A 20,320-nucleotide genomic window follows, 5' to 3' on the forward strand; every position below is an offset into this window, starting at 1 on the left:
ATCATTGCTCTTTCACTCTCAAGTTATTTAATCTCTCTGACCTCAGTTTCCTCCAAGGAGTTTAGACCAGATGACCTAGAAGGTTCTGTCTAGCTCAATCTATGACCCTGTGATTCCAGATTTTTTCCTCCCTAATTCCTTCTATCTCCTGGGGCTCGCTGAAACCTAGTTTTTTCCTTAAGACAACATAACCCTTTGCACCCTCTCTGAGGCTGGCTGCTCCTTCTTTCATACTCCCTTATATACAGGGCCAGGAAGGGGACTTGGCATACATACTCCTTGCACCTCAGTGCCACTTTCAGACTTCCCTCCTGCCACCATTACCTAAAAGTTACCTCTCCTCTGAACTTCACTCCATCCTGCATGAATCCTTGTTGTTAGCGTCTGTGGACTTCCAGGTTACTCTCCTTTCACCCCAACAAGTTCCATACCTGAATCCTAAGTCTTCATTCGAACCTCTGCCCTGAGCTATTCTGCTGGCTACAAAGACTCATCAGACTCTACAACTCTCCTTCCTTGCCCCTTCCCTTACCAGTAGTTTTCCTCCTACAATAAAACAGGTTAGTCTTAACACCAGCCTAGAGGCCTCTCTCCTACCCTGAGGATACCAGTAACCAGCATAAAAGCAGGGAGAGTTTAGGCCTATTAGGGTTATTGACAACAGCTATTTCTATCTTGTCCCGGTAGAAGGACTAAGGTGGGGTGGGGAACCTTTGGCCTCAGGGCCAAACATGGCCCTCTGGGTCCTTGGGTGTGGCCCTTTGAATGAGTCCAAGTTTTACTGAACAAATCCTTTTATTAAGGGGATTTGTTCTGTGAAGTTTGGATTCAGTCATGTCCCACCCCCCAACTCCATACCTGAGGACCTAGGAAGCTATGTGTGGCCTCAGGGCTGCAGATTCCCCAGCCCTGGACCAAGGCAAGTACACAAGAAACCATAAATTAAGTATACAGGAGAGTTAAATCAGAATTACCAATCCTTTGAAGATGGAGAGAATTAGGGAAAGCTTCATGGAAGAGATGGAAGGACACAATTTTAACAGATGGTCAGCATATTGAAGTAGGGAGTTTAGAGGACGAGGAAGAGTATCTATTAAAGCTGTGGGGTAAAACATGTACGTAGTCCCCAAAGTGGGGTTGGGCAATGACAAGGACTTAGTAAGGAAGATCTGAAAAGGTTGGGCAGAGCCAAATCATACAGTGTCTTGTATGTCAGAGTACTGCGTTTGTACTGAAGACTATTTATGGGCCAAGGACTTAAGGCACATCTCAATTACTCGGTGCTGATGGAGCCATACTGATCAGTGATAAATAAGGACATGATCCTGGAGAGATGAGCTTAACACTTCCACAGTGTTCTCAACAGACTGTTATCAACCAATGCTGAAGCCACTGATGGCATGCCTCCCACATGGTTAGAGCTTTGTCTTTTTGCTGGTGATGGTAGCAATTTGGTTTTGGTTAGGACCTGTAATACGTAACGAGTCTGAGGAACTCCTGGGGTGGGGACTCCCTCTACTAATGTAGATTGATTTATTCATCAGAGAGTTGCCAAGGACTGGGAGAGGTTAAGTGACTCCCCACGGCCACATAGCTAGTGTGTATCAGAGGTAGGGTTTGAACTCAGGTCTTCCTGACTCCAAGGCCAGCTCTCTAAGGAGAATTTAAAAGTCACCAAAACTTCAGTAATGAGGGAAATACCATAAAGAATTATTATCTGACACTGACTTCCTCCTTCATGAACATTTTATAAATAGCACTTACTATGAGATATACTGGTATTAGAAAGAAATTAGAGCTTTTCTGTACATAATAATAGTAGGAAGAAATTTAGGTTAGTTTCTTGTAACTGACTGTTACACAAAAGTAATTTTTAAAAACTAGAAACATTTCTTTTTATAAAAGTGTGAACAAAACCCTTGCGCTTTAAGGTACGAAAGGTCCAGGTTAATTTGATTTTTTGTGAGGCAATGGGGTTGAGTGACTTGCCCAAGTTCACACAGCTAGTAGGTGTCAAGTGTCTCAGGCTAGATTTGAACTCAGGTCCTCCTGACTCCAGGGCTGGTGCTCTAATCTACTGTGTCACCTAGCTGCCCCTAAGGTTAATTTTTTTCTTTGGTGGAAGGGATAGTGAGGAGGGAAAGGTAGTGTCACATTTCTTTAGTTTGAGTTTCCAATGAGAATCCTGGGGGGAGAAAACACCAAAGACCTTTAATTGGATGACCTAGTTATAGCAGCACCAACTCCATACTTGCAAACACACTGGCAATACTATACATTTTTTTTGTAAGTGCCATCTGTATAACTTAAAACACAAATAGCTTCAACTGGAAAAAAATATGTGTGTATGTATAAAATAAAAACCCTAAAACTAAAAAAAAAAAATCTGGAGAATGAACTGAAACATTTCTCAAACAAGGAGGTTCAAGGAGTTTTCTGAGATAGCTCACTAACAGTCAAGGCAAATGAGGACCATGTCAACATCTCCAAATGCCTTCAAGGATGTTAATGCAGCCTAAGAGATTCTCAGGCCAAAAGAAAGGTAACATTTTGCTTCTTCTAGGAATTTTCTAAAGGTACCTTTGCTTACTTGTCATAGGAATTTCAATTAGCAGGTAGAGACTAGGTTTATTTGAGAGACCTGTCTTTTCACCATGGGGCCATAAATGAAAAAGAGGCTACCAGGGCAGGAAGGGGTAAAGTTGGCATCACAGCCTTTGACTGTCCCCACCAAGGTCCATGCTCCTAACTTCTTTTCATTTTAATTCTCTAATGTTAGACATTAAATTCAGAATCACCTATTAACTATAATGTATTATCCTCAAAGATCATCGGCCATTCTTTGACGTCTTTGAGAGCAAGTACAAGCTTTTGACATGAAGAAGACTTTTAAACCAGCACTATCTGCCACCCCTTTCTAACCCAATCAACCCAAACTTTTCAGTTGTCTGGGTATGTGCATGTGTTTTTATTTTATTTTACTTTATTTTATTGCTTCCTTATTTCATTGGTTAGTCCACTGTGTCTCCAAGGTTTGACTATAAAGTCCCTTCTTTATGGTAAGTCTACTGTGTCCAGCCTTAACTACATAAGCCCCAGCGCTCCCAATATAGTGTCACGCATCTCCTGCAGACTCAAAGTGTGTTTTATAAGGAGTGGTCATTTGGATACTAGCTAGTCAACAAGAGGCAAAGCCAAATGGAACATGCCACCATAAATAACCATATCACAAAGTGGAAGGGTTCCAAAATCCTAGAGGAAGAAGTCACATTTGACAACCTGATGGGCAGAAAATACAGAACCTCGGGACAAGGAACAGAAAGAATTTGTTTAGTCAATTTATGACCACTTGGCTTGTTTATATCTGGTCATTTTCATCACATGGATTTCATTTTCCTCCAAAGATGCAGAAGAACAAAACATAATGGCCTACCAGCTGCTACTTTCCCAAGTCTGTGGTTTTTCTATGGTATAAACAACTCCATCTAAAGACTCAGTCTTTGTTAATATTTTCTGGCTAGGAAGTTTTGGGGGGCGAGGGTGGGGGATGGGGAGACAAGAAGTGTGAGGAAAAGCCACCTAATGAAATGACAGTTCATATAAGCAACACCTGGAGTGTTAAAGCCCTACAAGTGTTACTTTACTTGGGGAGAGCAGGCGAGGAGGCAGGGAGGCAAGATCCACTCTTCCTCTGGTAAATGTAAAAATTCTTTCCCCAGCTGCATTCCAATCTAAAGTGTGCGGAGGTTTGGGGGTAGATGGCAGCTGGAATGCATCACGGTCAGGATACAGCTAATGTCCAACAGCAGTCAGGGGATAATCAGAGCCTACAAAACGAACCCTAAACTCTCTGTTTCTAACTTTTTCAGGAGGAGAGATCAGCTTCCATTATCCTGCTCAAAGCAGAAGTACCTGCTTGTACACGAACAAGAATGTGGAAAACAGGGCTCAAGTGGGGAAACACCAAAGTCTGATCACATGTTGGTGAAACAATCACTATTCTGGAAATGTAACTTCATAACACTCACATTAAGACACCTCGAGCTCCCCATCTTACCTCCCCAGTTCCCTCACCTTCGGTCGAAACTAATGAGAGCTGCAGTTTTAATTCTATTCTCACTAAATATTTACAATACTCTGCTAACCCAATTTCAGACAACTTTCTGCTTATATAACCTTCTGGCATGGACATCTACCCCCAGTCCCCCACCTTCCTACACAGAGCACTGGCTGCTGACCCAAGCTGCCCCTGGAAAAAAGCTTTTCTTCGAGTTCCCAAGGCCCAGCAGTGGAACCTGGGAGCCTAGAAGCTTCCAAGGGTGGCTTCATTCCGGTGGTGCTCTAGAAATAATAACTTCACACTTCCTAGCTCACCTAATCTACAGGATGTACCAAGTGGTACTCAGATGGGAAGCTTTGGCTAGAGCTCTGTGGGACATAAACAAGGCATGGGATCCATTCGCTGCCCTTAGAAGCTTGAGATCCAGTGAGGGAGACATGATGCATCTGGGCATGCACACAGACACAGGCAAAGGCACAGGCACACACAGACACAGACACAGACACACACAAACATGAGAAGATAAATAGCCCATGGTAGAAGCTGGGAAGCACCAAAATAGTGGTTTAGATAATAAATAATGAATTATTGACAAAAAATTATTCCAAAGACTCAATGAACTCAAGGCTGGTTCTCCCATCTGGGTGTCTCCTAACAAATACACCAGGAGCCAGAAGTGAGTTCAGAGGGAACTGGGAAAAGCTCTCAGTGCATAAGAATGAAAGGTAGTAAAGCCAGTGAAGATTTACTCATTTGCTGAGCGATCCTCCTGAAGATGCTTATCTCACCGTGGTGAGGAAAGCACTTTGTGTACCTGAAAGCTACAGAAAAGAAAGCTGTCCTGTTACAAACACTAATTAAATACCATCTGTTTGCCGAACACACACACGCACAGGAGACACTTGTTCCATCTCTTGCTCTAAAAGGACAAGAAAATGATTTCATTCTTTCAAACTCATTTTTTTGGGGCACAGCATCTGTTGCTGCCTCAGTGGTTTAACACCAGCTTCTTGCTTCCTAGGGCCCTGAGCCCTCTGCCCTGGTGGGGCTCCTGGCTAGTATGAAATAAGACACAATATCATATGGCAAGCACCTGAATCAGGTACAAAAAAGGACCTCTTTCCTACTCCTCAAGCTGATACATGGGGAGCCAGCAGCTCTCAGAGAAGGGCCATGGAAACCTTCTGGAATGATTCATCAAAGTTGAATGGGGATCCATTCCTTGAACACATACCTTGCTCATGGCAGTAAGAGCAGGGTCACAGGCGGCATCAAGATCCTGAACCAGCAGCTGAATACTGTTGGAGATGACACTGTAAGGCAAACACATTATATCGGTCGGTGACAAGCCTAAAATGCTACCAATCATTTTCTCTAAACTGGGGTTCCCGGAGTCTCCATCCTGTGAGAAGGTTCCAACCATAAAGTATTCTAATGGGCTCAATATGTATTTCAAGAGGGAGATGACAACAACATTTCTGCCATTGCCACTAGCTGGTTTATTCCTGTTAATACATCCTGTCATCCCTCCATGCGGTCTAGACATGGAATTCCCATGTGGACTCTCCCTGATCTCCATCCCTAAATCCCCTTTGGTCTCCCACAAAAATCTGCTATACGGTTTCCCCTAAATACTTGTATTAGTGCTGAATACAGAAGCCAAAGAAATAGGAAACTAAAAAATGCCCCCATGGCTAAAGGGAATTTCGAGCTTTCTTCAATTCACTTCTTAAGTGAAAGCTGATCCCTGGCCTCTCCTGCTGAACATGGGTGGAACAGCAACTGATCACATTTGGTTCATCCTGTGGGGGAACACCAGGAAGGGAAAGACTCTGAAGGAGCTTTTGTTCTCAACTGAACTGCGCCTTAGTTCTCAAAGTGTCCTATCAATCTCATAAAGACAAGCCTGGTCCCCAAGTTGGGAGCTCTAGGCCTCCCCATGCACACCCACGTGAACACACATGTATGCACATGTGTACGCACACACGCACATACAGAGACACTACTAAGATCAAGCATCATGCTTTTATATAACTCAGCAATGTTTGGCACACTTCCTTTCATGCACTCACTTATTCCATCTAGTAGGCAGAAGTTAGGCTGGTTAAAACTCGCTGTGAGAAGCCCTCTTTGACATAGGGTGGCTTAGAAGGATCCCTGCCCCATTCAGGGACATTGAAGAATGAGGCTTTTCTCCCTTCCACCATTGCAGAGACCAGACTGGCTCCCACCCTGATGAGCCCAATCATTCACAGGCTGCTAGAATGTATGGGATGCTATCTACCCTGGGGCCCCAAAACAGATGAATCCTGCACCAGCAAAAGGCATCTTCAGCCATAGACCTTGAGGGAAAAAGCAGGCCAACATCTTGGTGTGAGCTATGTTGGACAGGATGACAGGAAGGGGAAGGACAGCCCCCCTGAGGGAGGCTGGTGGCACCTACGTGCTGAATGTGTCCATCTCCCCTGTCAGGTTGATCCTTTCAATAAGGCTTGCATCAACTTTTTCTTTGAGTTTTTCTTCAAGCTGTTAGGGAGCAAAGAAAATTATGACATACTTAATGATGGCCCCAAAAGAGGATTCTACAGAGCATTTCATTTAAAGAAGTGCTCATTTATGCCAACAGGTAAAGAATATGTGATATTGTCACCTTGAAGAACTCCAGGTATGGGAATGCCTTCTGCTAATCTATAGTTTAGTGGATAAACTGAGGGAATTAACGTCTAAGACAAAGAGAGATTAAGCATCTTGCCCAGTGATCCTGGGTGAGTGTCAGAGGCAGGATTTGAAACCATATCCACCTGACTATGAGCCTATTACTCTATCCACTACACCACACATGTTATCCATTTTAATGGTCCCCTGCTAAAAAATTCCCTCCTCATCATCACTAGGTTTGCCAACGAGCTCTGGGAGCTTTTGTAGAGGTGAGTGGGCACCACAGGTTCCCCTAGTCCACTTTCTCCCAACATCTCAGAAGAAAAATGCTCTGGGCTAGGAACTCCAAGAATCTCCAAAGGTGCCTGGGAGTTGGCAAGCCCCGTCCTCGAGTCTGTGTACCCTTTATAGCCATCAGACTGACTCAATGGGAGCCTCAGCCCAGACTCTCATCTTGGAACCTTCCCTTAGGCTGTACCTTCTAGTAATGTACTGCATGTGCCAGAGACAATTGGCTTTAGTCACCAGAGATGGAAAACAGGGCCCTCCCATTCTCCATGATGACTGTGCTTGTAGGACTGAGGGTTTCCTACAGAAAAGGTCAGTGAGGAAAGTGGAGCCAAGTTTCTTCTCTCAGCCCCATTTCTTGTTTCTGGAGTAGATGAAGGTGATGCACAACAATGGGACCACAGGGAATCATTTGAAGCCACTGCTACAAATCCCTACCCCCCCACCCCCACCCCGCCTCACCTTTCCCTTCCTTCTCTTCTGATTCCCCTTCTTGGCCCTCTCCCTGACTTTGGGCCCAGGGGCCTAAGAGGCAGCTGCCTTCTGGCAGCCCGTGGCTATTTTCAGGACAGAGAGGGGCATGGCTGGAAATCCCCACAAGGCTTCCTTCCCTCCCCACTGACTCACAGGCACTTCAAGTGGGGGAGGGGAAAATATGGCAGGTGGCCATTGGCACATCAGGCCTAACTGGTCAACTCAGGGACTTCTAGGTCAACTCACATCCAATGCCATTGCTATGAACCCAAGGTTTTGGGAAAGCCAAAAAGGCTGCTTGGAATAAGAAAGTTGTGAAGCTGTATTTCCCAGGCAGTGACAGGCACTGCTGCTTTTGACTCTGTAGGTCATTCACCGGGCAACCCCACACAACCAAGTCCCCCGTCCCCTTCCCCCCAAACATTACTGCTAACTGCCCCCTCCCCTTTTCAGTGGGTCAACATGAAGAGTGAAGTCTCTGGGGAACACTTTCTACTTGGCCTCGCATGTTCTTCCTCTGGCAATACAAGAACTACAAGTTATGCCGACTCAGTAATAATTTATATCAGTCTTCCTTCGACCCAGACAAACATAAAGAATCAGCCCGAACAGGAGGAGAAGGCTGAGCCTTTAACAGTCGTCCTCTGGTGAGCTTCACGTTGAGCACAGAAAGGCAGCCTCCGCTCCCCGGCTCACCAAGACGCCACTACTTTTGGTGGCTCCGACAAACAGTCGTCAGCCTTTCCTGCAGCGCACTTCCTGAACATCATCGTCCCAAGCACAAGCTGCTTATTCAGGCAGAGCGAGGATGCAATGTCAATTTCAGGAGAAAGACGTAAACCTCCAGGGACCTCCCTCGGCGAGTACCACTCCTGAGAATGGAATCACTGGCAGTGACTCATCGTGGCTACAGGCCAAGCATCAGCACAGCCCTTTTCCACAAGGATGCCAGTGTTACCAGGCACATTAGTGTCCTCCTTGTATAAGAGGATGCTAGTGACCCACTTTCAGGAGGAGGGCATGCTCTGAGCCACCCACTGGGCTCCCCTGCTCAGTCATTCCCCTCTAGGGGGTAGCTTCTGCTACTGAAAGAGCTGCTCATGTTCACAGGTGGGAGCTGGAGAAGAGAAGCAGTGAGGTGGATAGGAAAGGTTTGTGATGACAGGACCTGGGCTCGAATCTCACATCTGCTACTCATTCCCTATATGATTTAACCTCTTTGCACTTCACTAGCCTCCTCTGCAAAATGGGAGGATTAGATTAGATCTAATTAGATCAAGGTCTTCACCTTCTTTGTGCCCTGGACCCTCAGGCAGCTGTCTGGAGAGGCCTAAGGATCCCTTCTGATGTTTTCAAATGCACAAAATAAAGTATACAGGATCACAAAGGAAACCAATTATACTGAAAAAGTTACCCAAATGTTAAAAAGAACACACTCACAGGCCACAGGTTCAGAACATCTGGTATTACAGCGTCTCTTGTGTACTTTTCTGCTGCCAAGTCTATGAATCTAAATTTGGGGTCATGTATAATGAAACATGACCATCCAAGTTCAAAACCATCCAAGGTCAAAGGCATATGCTGCCCATCCACAGACAACTAAGAAGTTACCGAAGGAGAAAGAGCCATGTGTTAGCAACAACCATCAGGTTACCTAGTGAAAGAACCAAAGGCCCACAGATCTAGAGCTGGAAGGGTCCTCGGAGGTTGCCCAGTCCAAACCACTTGCTTTACAAATGAGCAGCCCAGGGAACTGAGTGACTTGACCAAGGTCACGTAGCAGGGTCACAATGAGGTTTCCTTTTGCTTGAACTTTTTTGAGGGAACAGACTTTTAATCAAAGTTTGCTTAAGTGGCTTTTGAGAAGTGTCCTTTGTAACAAAACAAAGTGAATTAATACACTTTTTTAAAGTTTCTTTGATCAAAACAAATGAATCAACCTGATGCATCTCTAAACTGTATGGAGCTGGCACCTACCACCTTTCCCCACAGCTCAATCTGCTTGCCCTGAGAATGGGGTGAGGGGACATTGGCTTGCTCACCTGCTGGGTTGTGGCCAAGCAGTACTCTGCTGTGCTTAGGATGCTGCAGATGAGGCAGAGCTCCTCTAGAGTGAACTTGGCCACTTCTGAGCCCTCCTTCTCCTTGAGGAGGCTACTGATGGTCAGCCCTCCACTGGTGCTGGTGGTCCTGAGGAAGAGGAAGAGGTGATCAGGTCCAAACTCTTAATGTGCTTCCTGAGCAGGGAAAAGGGCAGCTTGCAAGACAAAGCACAAAACGGACTGGACTTGACCCAAGTCCAAACCTAATAAACCTCTTTCCTACTGACCTTACCTTGACCCTCATCTGTTTAAATCCTCTGAGCAACAGTTGTAGGAAGTACAGACATCAAGTCTTACCTAGTCATCAGTGGGATGTTCATTCTATATTTGATCATTAGGGAGCCTGTAGGGGTTGCCTAGTTAGCCTGGTATTTCCTGATAGGAAGAACTCATTCTGGCTCATTAGAGACACAGAAACTGGTTCCTGGTTTATTGTTTTCAGATAATTTTGCACTGGAACTGAAATTCTGCACTTTGATACAAAGGCCTTTAGACAAGAAAAGCGTGTGGAAACTCAAATACCAGCCTGTACTAACGGGTTAGCTATTACAATCCAATGCAACATGCATTTATTGAGACCCTACACTATCCGCTAGGCACTATGCTTGGTACTGGGTCTCCAAAGGAAAAAAACAACACGGTGGCAAGCTCCAAGAGCTTACATTCTACTTGTCTACCATGTGCAAAGCAATGTATCCAATAAAACACATGTAGTTCCCATATGACAAGCATCTAAGGTTAACTAAATATTTACTGAGCGACTCCTAAATGTAAAGTACTTTTCAGGCCCCCTGGAGACACAAGATGGGTCTGACATGGCCCCTGCCCTTGTTTGAAGGTGACAAGAAACAAAAATGACAGCCAAGGTAACTTCCTATAATTCTGGTGATGCGCCCATATTCTAAAGGGAAAATCTAGGATTAGAATACTTCCTACCTACTCTGACTACTAAAAGCTCAAGTCATTCAAGAAAATAAAGTAGGCCTCCTGGGCAGAGAACAAACAAGATCTCCAAAATGACATGCTTACAGAACTCAGCCCTGAGTGCTGGCACATATTTTATTTTTCTTTCCAAATAATGCAGAGAACATTCACATGTAACCCACTTTACCGATAACAGCAGAAGGCCAAACAACAGCCTTGGGGACTGATTATGTAGAGTAAGCTGAGAGGCAGACTTCTTGGTTACAGGTCAAATCCTATTACAAGGAAAATCTCTAAGTAACCCCAACTATTTTCAATCCCTAATCAATGACTCATCAGTTGTAAGCAATAATCAATGACAAAATAACTTGGATAGTCTCTTGGATTTGACTGTAGCTGTCCACACGCAGTTCTTTTCCCCAATAGGCACAAAGGGCTTGCAATAAAGAGGAAGTTGTTCCAGATCCTTAAAAACTCAATCAGGGCCTTGGCTTCCCTCATACTCACTATTTTCTGGCTGGTACTTCTCACAACGAGGTGAGCTTAGTCTAGTAACTTGCCACAACCAAGGAATTTCCTTACCAATCTTAAGCATATAATGTTAGAGCACAGTATTTAGGATAACTCTTCCCATTCAGATCTGGTGTCAACACATGAAGAGTGGAAAAGAGAACACAACTCACTTGGGTAAGTTGCCGGAGAGTATTTTCCAAGCATATTCCCGGAGATACTTCTGGAATATGGTGGTCAGAGCAATCATTGGCTCCCCGGTGCTGAGCTGTGAGCACTGTACCATGCACTTCTTGTAATAGACAAAGAGGTCGGCACAGCTGGGCAGCACAGCGCCACCTTCATCCGTGTTTGGTTTGGGGGGCCCCATGGCCTTGAAATCAGCCACAAATCGATCAATCAGTTCCCCAAGATTCCTAATAGGAAGGCAGAAAAAAAATGGATTTTTTTTTCCAATGAAGGTAAAGTAACTCCAACAATAATATTTGTATGAGCTGATAATTTCTGAAGCACTCCACAATAAGGACACTAATGAACAGCCTTGTGTTTGCAGAGCATTCTGTATTTTTTTAAAGCATCCTCCCATCCATAAACTCATTGACCCACGTGAGAACGTTGCCACACAGGAGGAGGATATACTGGGCTTTCCACTTTACAGATGGCAGAGCTGAAGTCCAGAGAACTTAAGTGATTTTTCTATTTTCACAGTCGTTTAGCAACAAAACTGAGACCAGAACCCACCCTTTAGGGAGACTAATTCTAATATAATACTGGTATGCTTCTACAAAAGGAAAAACTAAAGCATGGGGAGGCCCAGAATTCAGAGAAAACTCATGGGAAATCCAGGACGAGAACTCATGGTGACCAATCCTCCCCACCTCCCACCCCCATGCTTAGAATCACCCAGTCTCAGAACTGGGAGGAACTTCAAAAGTTATATGGTGCCTTTATCTAAATAATGACTACCTATGGCATCATTCACAATTAGTAATCATTCAACCTCCAAGTGAAGACCTTGAGTGATGAGAACCTCAGGTCTCTTCCCTCCTTCCCCACTCCAAGAAAGGCCATTGTATTCTGGGCCAGCCCAGTAGATAGTTTTATTTATGCGAGCAATAATCCGTTCCCCATTTCTCCTAGTTTTGTACTCGAGGGCCAAGAAGAATAAATCCCTCCTCTGGGACAACTTTTCAAATACTCAAAAAAAGCTATCTTGCTTTCCCCAAGCCTTCTCCAGTTATCAGCAGTCCAGCATCCAATGCTGTCCCCATTACAGTCGCCCACTGGCTGCCCTCTTTTCAATGTACTCGAGTATCTATTGGCCAATGGGCCGATCTGGTTCTCGGCTTCTTTGAGGCCTGCCTGCCCTTGAACTTTCTCAGCTCAAACTGCCTAAGATCTGAGGAATGGAGGTGGAGGGGGTTTTAGGAAGTTAAGATCTCAGGCAAACTTCTGGAAATGACAGCTTTTATTGGTCTTCCAATTTCATGTAAAGATACTGTCACTCAGGCCTTGACCCCTTTGGCTATTACGGCCATTCAGGCTCTATTTCTGGGCTTAGCAAAGCAGACATCTAAAAGTGCTTGGCAAAGCTCTGCCACTGCCTGGTACCCCCCTTCCATATGGTCATCAGTAAAACAAAAGGGGCTTTTCCCACCTTCTGCAGACTCTGGGCTTACCAGGGAGTGTTCTAGAAACCCAGCTGTGCTTTTTAAAAGTATTTACATTAAGGGACAGGAAGAAAAAGAGAAAACCACACATACACACACACACACACACACACACACACACACCCCACCAATGTGTTTTTGTTATTGAAAGCTTATTGCAACCAGATGTGGTGGAGCAACTAATTGCCCTCCAACAGCTTCAGATTTCTTCTAGTCCTTTGTTTGGTATGAAGGCTGGAGAGAAGAGTAAGGTCTGGCCCTTCTGAGCCTAGAAAGTTCAATGGGCTCATCCTCTAGATCTGGCCTCACTTTACATATTCCCCAATCAGTACTCTCACACAACTGGGTGGTCTCCTGGCTATGTCATCCCTCTCCTGAAACACTATTTTGGGGGGATATTAATGTATCATTGGTGGAGTTGTGAACTGATCCAACCATTCTAGAGAGCAATTTGGAATTATTCCCAAAGGTCTATAAAACTGTACATACCCTTTGACCCAGCAATATCACTACTACATCTGTATCCTGAAGAAAAAGGAAAAGGACATGTGTATATGTCTATATACATATATATGTGTGTATACACATACATACACACACACACACACACAATAATTACAGCAACTCTTTTTGTGGTGACAGAGTTGAAAATTATTATTAATAGGGCAACAGCTGAACAAGTTGTAGTATATATCATTGTGATGGAATACTATTAAGTTATAAGAAATGACCAGCATTATGGTTTTAGAAAAAACTTGGAAAGACTTATACGAACTGATGCAAAGTGAAGTGAGCAGAACAAGGAAAACATTGTACACAGTAACAGTAATATTGTATGATGATCAATTGTGAATGACTTAGCTATTCTCAGCAATACAATGATCCAAGACAATTCCAAAGGACTTACGATAAAAAACGCGATCCACCTCCAGAAAGAACTGATATAGTCTAAATGCATATTGAAGCATAATTTTTAAACTTTATTTTTCTTGGGGTTTTGTGTTTTGTTTTGTTTTCGCCACATGGCTAACATGGAAATATGTTTTGCATGATTTCACATGTATAACTAAGATCACATTTCTTGCCTTCACAATGGGTGGGGGAGGGGTGGGAGGGAGAAAGAGAATTTGGAACTCAAAATTTAAAAACAAATGAATATTAAAAATGAAACAGCATTTTTGTTTCAGCCTCTTGCCTTCATTTAACCTGTTTCTCCTTGTTAACATGCTCCTCTCTTCTCCAAATGCCCCATTCTTCAAGTCTGGCCTGAGGACCACTGGCTGCACACACTGATCAGAGCAGAATCACTTCACCCTTTGGGCTCTTTTCCCAACACCTTACATGTAGCAAGCTCCCAATAAATACTTGATGATTCACTGGCTGCTTGTTTCTCTCTCCCCTCTCTCAATGACTGTGTTTACCATCTACATCATCACACAGACACTTGAATCTTTAGTTCCTGATCACATAGTGTATGGCTTTCTAACTCTCATAAATATAAGATCTAGGAGGGACCTGAGACATCATTTTAGTCCCATCTATTCTACACAGGAGGAAAAAAAAAGCCTAAAGTATGAAAATGGCTTGCATAGAAAGTATGTAGGCAATCTAGCCTCTAAATCCAGTTTTATGTAACTATTATTTGTACAGCTCAGGAGTAAGCTCCTTGAGGGCAAGGTCAGAGTCATATATGGGGAGGCAGGGAGTCCCCCACAGCACCTTAATACAAGGCTACGCAAGAAGGCAGGTGCTCAGTAAACATCTGACTAACTGGATTTCCAGGATGGAGTAAGATTATGAGAGCAGAAGAAGCTGTGTCAACCTTCTGCTTTAAAAGATTCTGATCTCCAAGCCTGTAATGCATACCAAAACCAGGGCCAGCACTGGGATTTTCTTCTGTTAATTATTCATCTGTTCCTCAAGAAGTTGGAGTCAGAAAACTTACTCATTTGCTCCCTCCTTCAGTGCCAACCCTAGTGAGACGTATTATAGATTAATATTTTTTGGAGACTATAGATACCATAAAACATTTTAGCTTCTAACTCCAGGAATTTCCAGTATTTTTTGGGCCACCTGTCCAGCTCCTGTATTTTGGGTGCATTCTGCCAGTGCTGCCTTTCATCTTCTTAGAAGGGGCACAAATTTGTCAGAGAATTTTTTTTTTTTGAGATTTTTTATTTTTAGTTTACAACACTCGGTTCCACACAATTTTGAGTTCCAAATTTTCTTCGCCCCACCCCCCCAAGATGGCATGGAATCCAATATATCTTCTATATATAACTTCATGTTGAACTTATTTGCATAATAGTCAAGTTGTAAAGAAGCATTATGACCAATGGAATGAATCACGAGAAAGAAGAAACAGAACCAAAAAAAACCACCCCAAAACAAAAACAAAAGACACAACTAGTGTCTCTCATAAAGGCCTCATCTCTAAAATATACAGGGAGCTGAGCCAAATATATAGGAATACAAGCCATTCCCCAATTGAGAAATGGTCAAAGGATATGAACAGGCAGTTTTCAGAGGAAGAAATTAAAGCTATCTACAGGCATATGGAAAAATGCTCTGGATCACTACTGATTAGAGAAATGCAAATCAAAACAACTCTTAGATACCACATCTCTCCTGTCAGATTGGCTAAAATAACAAAACAGGAAAATGATAAATGCTGGAAAGGATGTGGGGAAATTGGAACATTGTTGCATTGCTGGTGGAGTTGTGAGCTGATCCAGCCATTTTGGAGAGCAGTTTGGAACTATGCCCAAAGGGCTATAGAAATGTTCGTACCCTTTGACCCAGCAATACCACTTCTAGGGTTGTATCCCAAAGAAATCACACAAGCGGGAAAAGGACCCATATGTACAAAAATATTTATAGCAGCTCTCTTTGTGGTAGCCAAGAATTGGAAATCAAAGGGATGCCCATCAATTGGGGAATGGCTGAACAAGCTGTGGTATATGAAGGTGATGGAATACTATTGTGCCATAAGAAATGGGGATGATGCAGACTTCATAACAACCTGGAAAAACCTACACGACATAATGCTGAGTGAGCGGAGCAGAGCCAGGAGAACGTCGTGCACAGCCACAGATATATGGATTCCGTGAGGACCAACCCTGACATACTGCGCTTTTCTCAGCAACCTAAGGGGCAAGGGCAACTCCAGGGGACTCACGATGGAGAATGCTATCTTCATCGAGACAAAGAACTGCGAAGTTTGAATACAGACTGAGGCACACTACATGCTCGCCTTTTTTGCTTCTCTTTTGTTTTTGTTTTTGGGTTTGTTTTTTTTTTTTTTTGGTTCTGTTTCGTCTTTCTCATGATTCATTCCATTGGTCAAAATTCTTCTCCACGACTTGACTAGTGCACAAATTAATTCAATGCGAAGTTATACATGACAGTTATATGAGACTCCATGCCGTCTTGGGGAGGGAGGGGGGAGGGAGGGGAGAAAAACTGGAACTCAAAACTATGTAGAACCGTGTGTGGTAAACTAAAAATAAATAAAGAAGTTTATTAAAAAAAATAATTATGTTCATATAGGCCCTGAGTTTGTCTTGGCAGATAGACTCCCAAATATTTTATAGTGTCTACAGTAACTTTGAATGGAATTTCTCTACCTCTTGCTGCTGGGCTTTGTTACTAATGTATAGGAATGCCGAGGATTTATGTGGGTTTATTTTATATCCTGCAACTCTGCTAAAATTGTTTATTATTTCAAGTAGTTTTTTACTTGATTCTCTAAGTAAATTATCATATCATCCGCAAAAAGTGATAATTTAGTTTCTTCTTTGCCTATTCTAATTCCTTCAATTTCTTTTTCTTGTCTTATTGCTACAGCTAACATTTCTAGTACCAAATTGAATAGTAGGGGTGATAATGGACACCCTTGTTTGACCCCTGATCTTACTGGGAATGCATCTAGCTTATCCCCATTACAAATAATGCTTGTTGATGGTTTTAGGTAGATGCTATTTATAATTTCAAGGAAGGCTCCATTTATTGCTATGCTTTCTAGTGTTTTTAATAGGAATGAGTGTTGTATTTTGTCCAAGGCATCTATTGAGATGATCATATGGTTTCTGCTAGTTTTGTTGTTGATATAATAAATTATGCTGATAGTTTTCCTAATATTGAACCAGCCTTGCATTCCTGGAATAAATCCTACCTGGTCATAGTGTATTATTCTCATGATAAGCTGCTACAATCTTTTTGCTAATATTTTATTTAAAATTTTTGCATCAATATTCATTAGGGAAATTGGTCTATAATTTTCTTTCTCTGTTTTGACTCTTCCTGGTTTGGGTATTAGTAACATATTTGTGTCATAAAAAGAATTTGGTAGGACTCCTTCTTCACCTATTTTCCCAAATAGTCTACAAAGTATAGGAATTGATTGTTCTTTAAGTGTTTGATAAAATTCACATGTAAAACCATCTGGCCCTGGAGATTTTTTCCTAGGGAGTTCATTAATGGCTTGTTCAATTTCTTTTCCGGAGATGGGGTTATTTAGAAATTTTACTTCCTCTTCTGTTAACCTGGGCAATTTATGTTTTTGTAGATATTCATCCATATCCCTAAGGCTGTCAAATTTATGAGCATACAATTGGGCAAAATAATTCCTAATTATTGTTTTGATTTCCTCTTCATTAGAGGTGAATTCACCCTTTTCATTTTTGATGGTAATTTGATTTTCTTTTTTTCAATCAAATTGACCAAAGGTTTATCAATTTTATTGGTTTTTTCACAAAACCAACTCTTTGTTTTGTTTATTAATTCAACATTTTCTTGGTTTCAATTTTATTAATCTCTCCTTTGACTTTCAGTATTTCTAATTTGGTATTTAATTGGGGGTTTTCAATTTGTTCTTCTAGCTTTTTCAGTTGCATGCCTAATTCAATGATCTCCCTTTTCTCTGTTTTATTCATGTAAACATTTAGAGATATAAAACTTCCCCTAAGAACTGCTTTTGCTGCATCCCAGAAGTTTTGGTATGTTGTCTCATTATTGTCATTCTCTTGAATGAAGTTATTACTTGTTTCTATGATTTGTTCTTTGGCCCACTCATTCTTTAGAATTAGATTATTTAGTTTCCAATTAATTGTTAGCTTATTTTTCCATAGTTCTTTATTACAAATAATTTTTATTGCATCATGATCTGAAAAGTATGCTTTGACTACTTGTGCCTTTCTGCACTGGATTGTGAAGGTTTTATACCCTAGTACATGGTCAATTTTTGAGTATGTGCCATGTACTGCTGAGAAGAAAGTATATTCCTTTTTATCCCCATTCAGTTTTCTCCAGAGGTCTATCATATCTGCCTTTTCTAAAATTCTGTTCACCTCCTTAACTTCTTTCTTATTTATTTTGAGGTTAGATTTATCAAGCTCAGAGAAGGGGAGGTTGAAGTCTCCCATTATTATAGTTTTGCTATTTCTTCCTGTAACTCCCTTAACCTTTCCTCTAAGAATCTGCATGCCATACCACTTGATGCATATATGTTAAACAATGATACTGCTTCATTGTTTATGATGCCTTTTAGCAGGATGTAGTATCCTTCCTTATCTCTTTTAATTAGATCTATCTTTACTTTTGCTTTGTCTGAGATTAGGATTGCTACACCTGCTTTTTTTACTTTAGCTGAAGCGCAATATATTTTACTCCAGCCTTTTACCTTTACCCTGTGTATATCCCCCTGTTTCAAATGTGTTTCTTGTAAACAGCATATTGTAGGATTATGGTTTTCAATCCATTCTGCTATTCGCTTCTGTTTTATGGGAGAGTTCATCCCGTTCACATACAATCTGTGTCTTTTTCTCCATTCTATTTCCCCCCCCCCTTTTTATGCTTTTATTTCTCCCTTTCCCCTTCCACTACTCAACAGTTTTGCTTTTGACCGCCACCTTCCTCAGTTTACCCTCCCTCTTGAATCCCCTCCCTTATCTTACTGTTTTCCACTTGCTACTTCTTCCCTCCCTTCTGACCACCCCCTTCCCTTTTTTCCCCCTTCTCCCCTCCTACTGCCTGTAGGACAAGTTAGATTTCTATACTTATCAGGGTATGTTATTCCCTTCTTGAACCAGATCCGATGAAAGTAAAGCTCAAATGCTGCTCCTCTCTCTCCCTTCTTTCCCTCTACTATAATGTGTTTTTGTGCCTCTTCATTTGATGTAATTTACCCTTTTCTACTACCTCCTTACCTCTTCTCCCAGAACCCTCCCTTTACATCTCTTATGTTTTTTATTCTTATATCAGTTATTTTATACAGACATCCACAGTCTATGTGTATCCCTTTCAACTGTCATAATAACTGTACTATTCTCAAGACTGACACATATAGGTATTTATCATACATAAGATATAATCCTATATAAAGATGTAAATAATTTGCCCTTATTGATTAATAAGGTTTGTGGGGGTTTCTTCCCCCTGTTTACCTTTTTATGTCTCTCTTGAGTTTTATATTTGAAGATCAAATTTTCCATTGAGTTCTGGCCTTTTCATCAGGACAGTCTGGAATTCCCTTATTTCATTGAATGTCCATCTCCTTGCCTGGAAAATTATGCTCAGTTTTGCTGGGTAGTTGATCTTTGGCTGTAGTCCCAGATCCTTTGCCCTTCGGAATATCATATTCCAACTTCTCCTGTCATTTAATATAGAAGCTGAAAGAGCCTGTGTGATCCTGACTATAGTTCCACAATATTTGAATTGTTTCTTTTTGGCTGCAACAGTATTTTCTCCTTGACTTTGTAATTCTGAAATTTGGCTATAATATTTCTTGGTGTTTTCAATGTGGGATCTCTTTCAGGGGGTGATTGGTGGATTCTTTCAATGACTATTTTACCCTCTGGTTCTAGGACCTCTGGGCAGTTATCTTTGATAATTTCTTTGAAGATACTGTCAAAGCTGTTTTTTCCATCATGGATTTCCAGTAGACCAATAATTCTTAAATTGTCTCTCCTGGATCTATTTTCCAGGTCAGCTGTTTTTCCAATCAGATATTTCACATTTTATTCTATTTTTTCATTCTTTACATTTTGTTTTACTACTTCTTGATGCCTTATAGAGTCATTAGGGTCAGAGAATTCTTTACCCCCATTTACCCTCTCTCTAGCCCAAAGGCCAAGTATGAAAGAGCAGTGGAGCCAGTTTAGGTTTCACAGTAAAAAAAAAAATGATAGAAACAATAGGAACCTACTGGAAATGAGTGAGGTCAAGACACCTTCATTCACTTTGAGTAGCTGATCAAATCAAAGCAAACCCATAAATACATATGGAGGGCCTACAAGGCCCTCTGCTCCATGCTGAGGAAGGTAAAAAGAAGTCTAAGACTTCTTGATTTCTGTCAGTGGCACCAAGACTGACTCAACAATCCAGGCTTGGGTGTTGTCTTCAGCTCCTCCCTCTGCTTCTGCCAAGTCCTCTCACCTCTCCAATATTGTTAACATTTTCCCCTCTTTTTGATTTCCATTGCTACCACCCTACTATAGAATCTCATTCCCCTCCATAAGTACTACTGAAACGGTTTCTAATGAGTCTTCCCTTCTCTTTGCTTTTGCTTGGTGCCAGAAAACAAAGTCTTTTATAGAGGACTGATATTATCTTCCCAAAACACACCCTTATCAGCA

General features: G+C 42.0%; 1 protein-coding gene across 1 annotated transcript in view; it reads right to left on the reverse strand.

The window, feature by feature from the left end:
- The window catches only part of VPS53 (VPS53 subunit of GARP complex), a 146,203-nt gene that overhangs the window by 23,922 nt on the left and 101,961 nt on the right, over positions 1 to 20,320 (reverse strand). The window contains exons 14-17 of the mRNA XM_036766701.1: positions 11,190 to 11,432; positions 9,523 to 9,670; positions 6,504 to 6,586; positions 5,295 to 5,373 (exon numbers count right to left, since the gene is read on the reverse strand). Of these exons, the coding sequence (XP_036622596.1) occupies positions 5,295 to 5,373; positions 6,504 to 6,586; positions 9,523 to 9,670; positions 11,190 to 11,432 (553 nt within the window). The remainder of the gene's footprint in view (positions 1 to 5,294; positions 5,374 to 6,503; positions 6,587 to 9,522; positions 9,671 to 11,189; positions 11,433 to 20,320) is intronic.

Source organism: Trichosurus vulpecula, chromosome 7 (assembly GCF_011100635.1).
Source record: "Trichosurus vulpecula isolate mTriVul1 chromosome 7, mTriVul1.pri, whole genome shotgun sequence".
Classification (NCBI taxonomy): Eukaryota; Metazoa; Chordata; class Mammalia; order Diprotodontia; family Phalangeridae; genus Trichosurus; species Trichosurus vulpecula.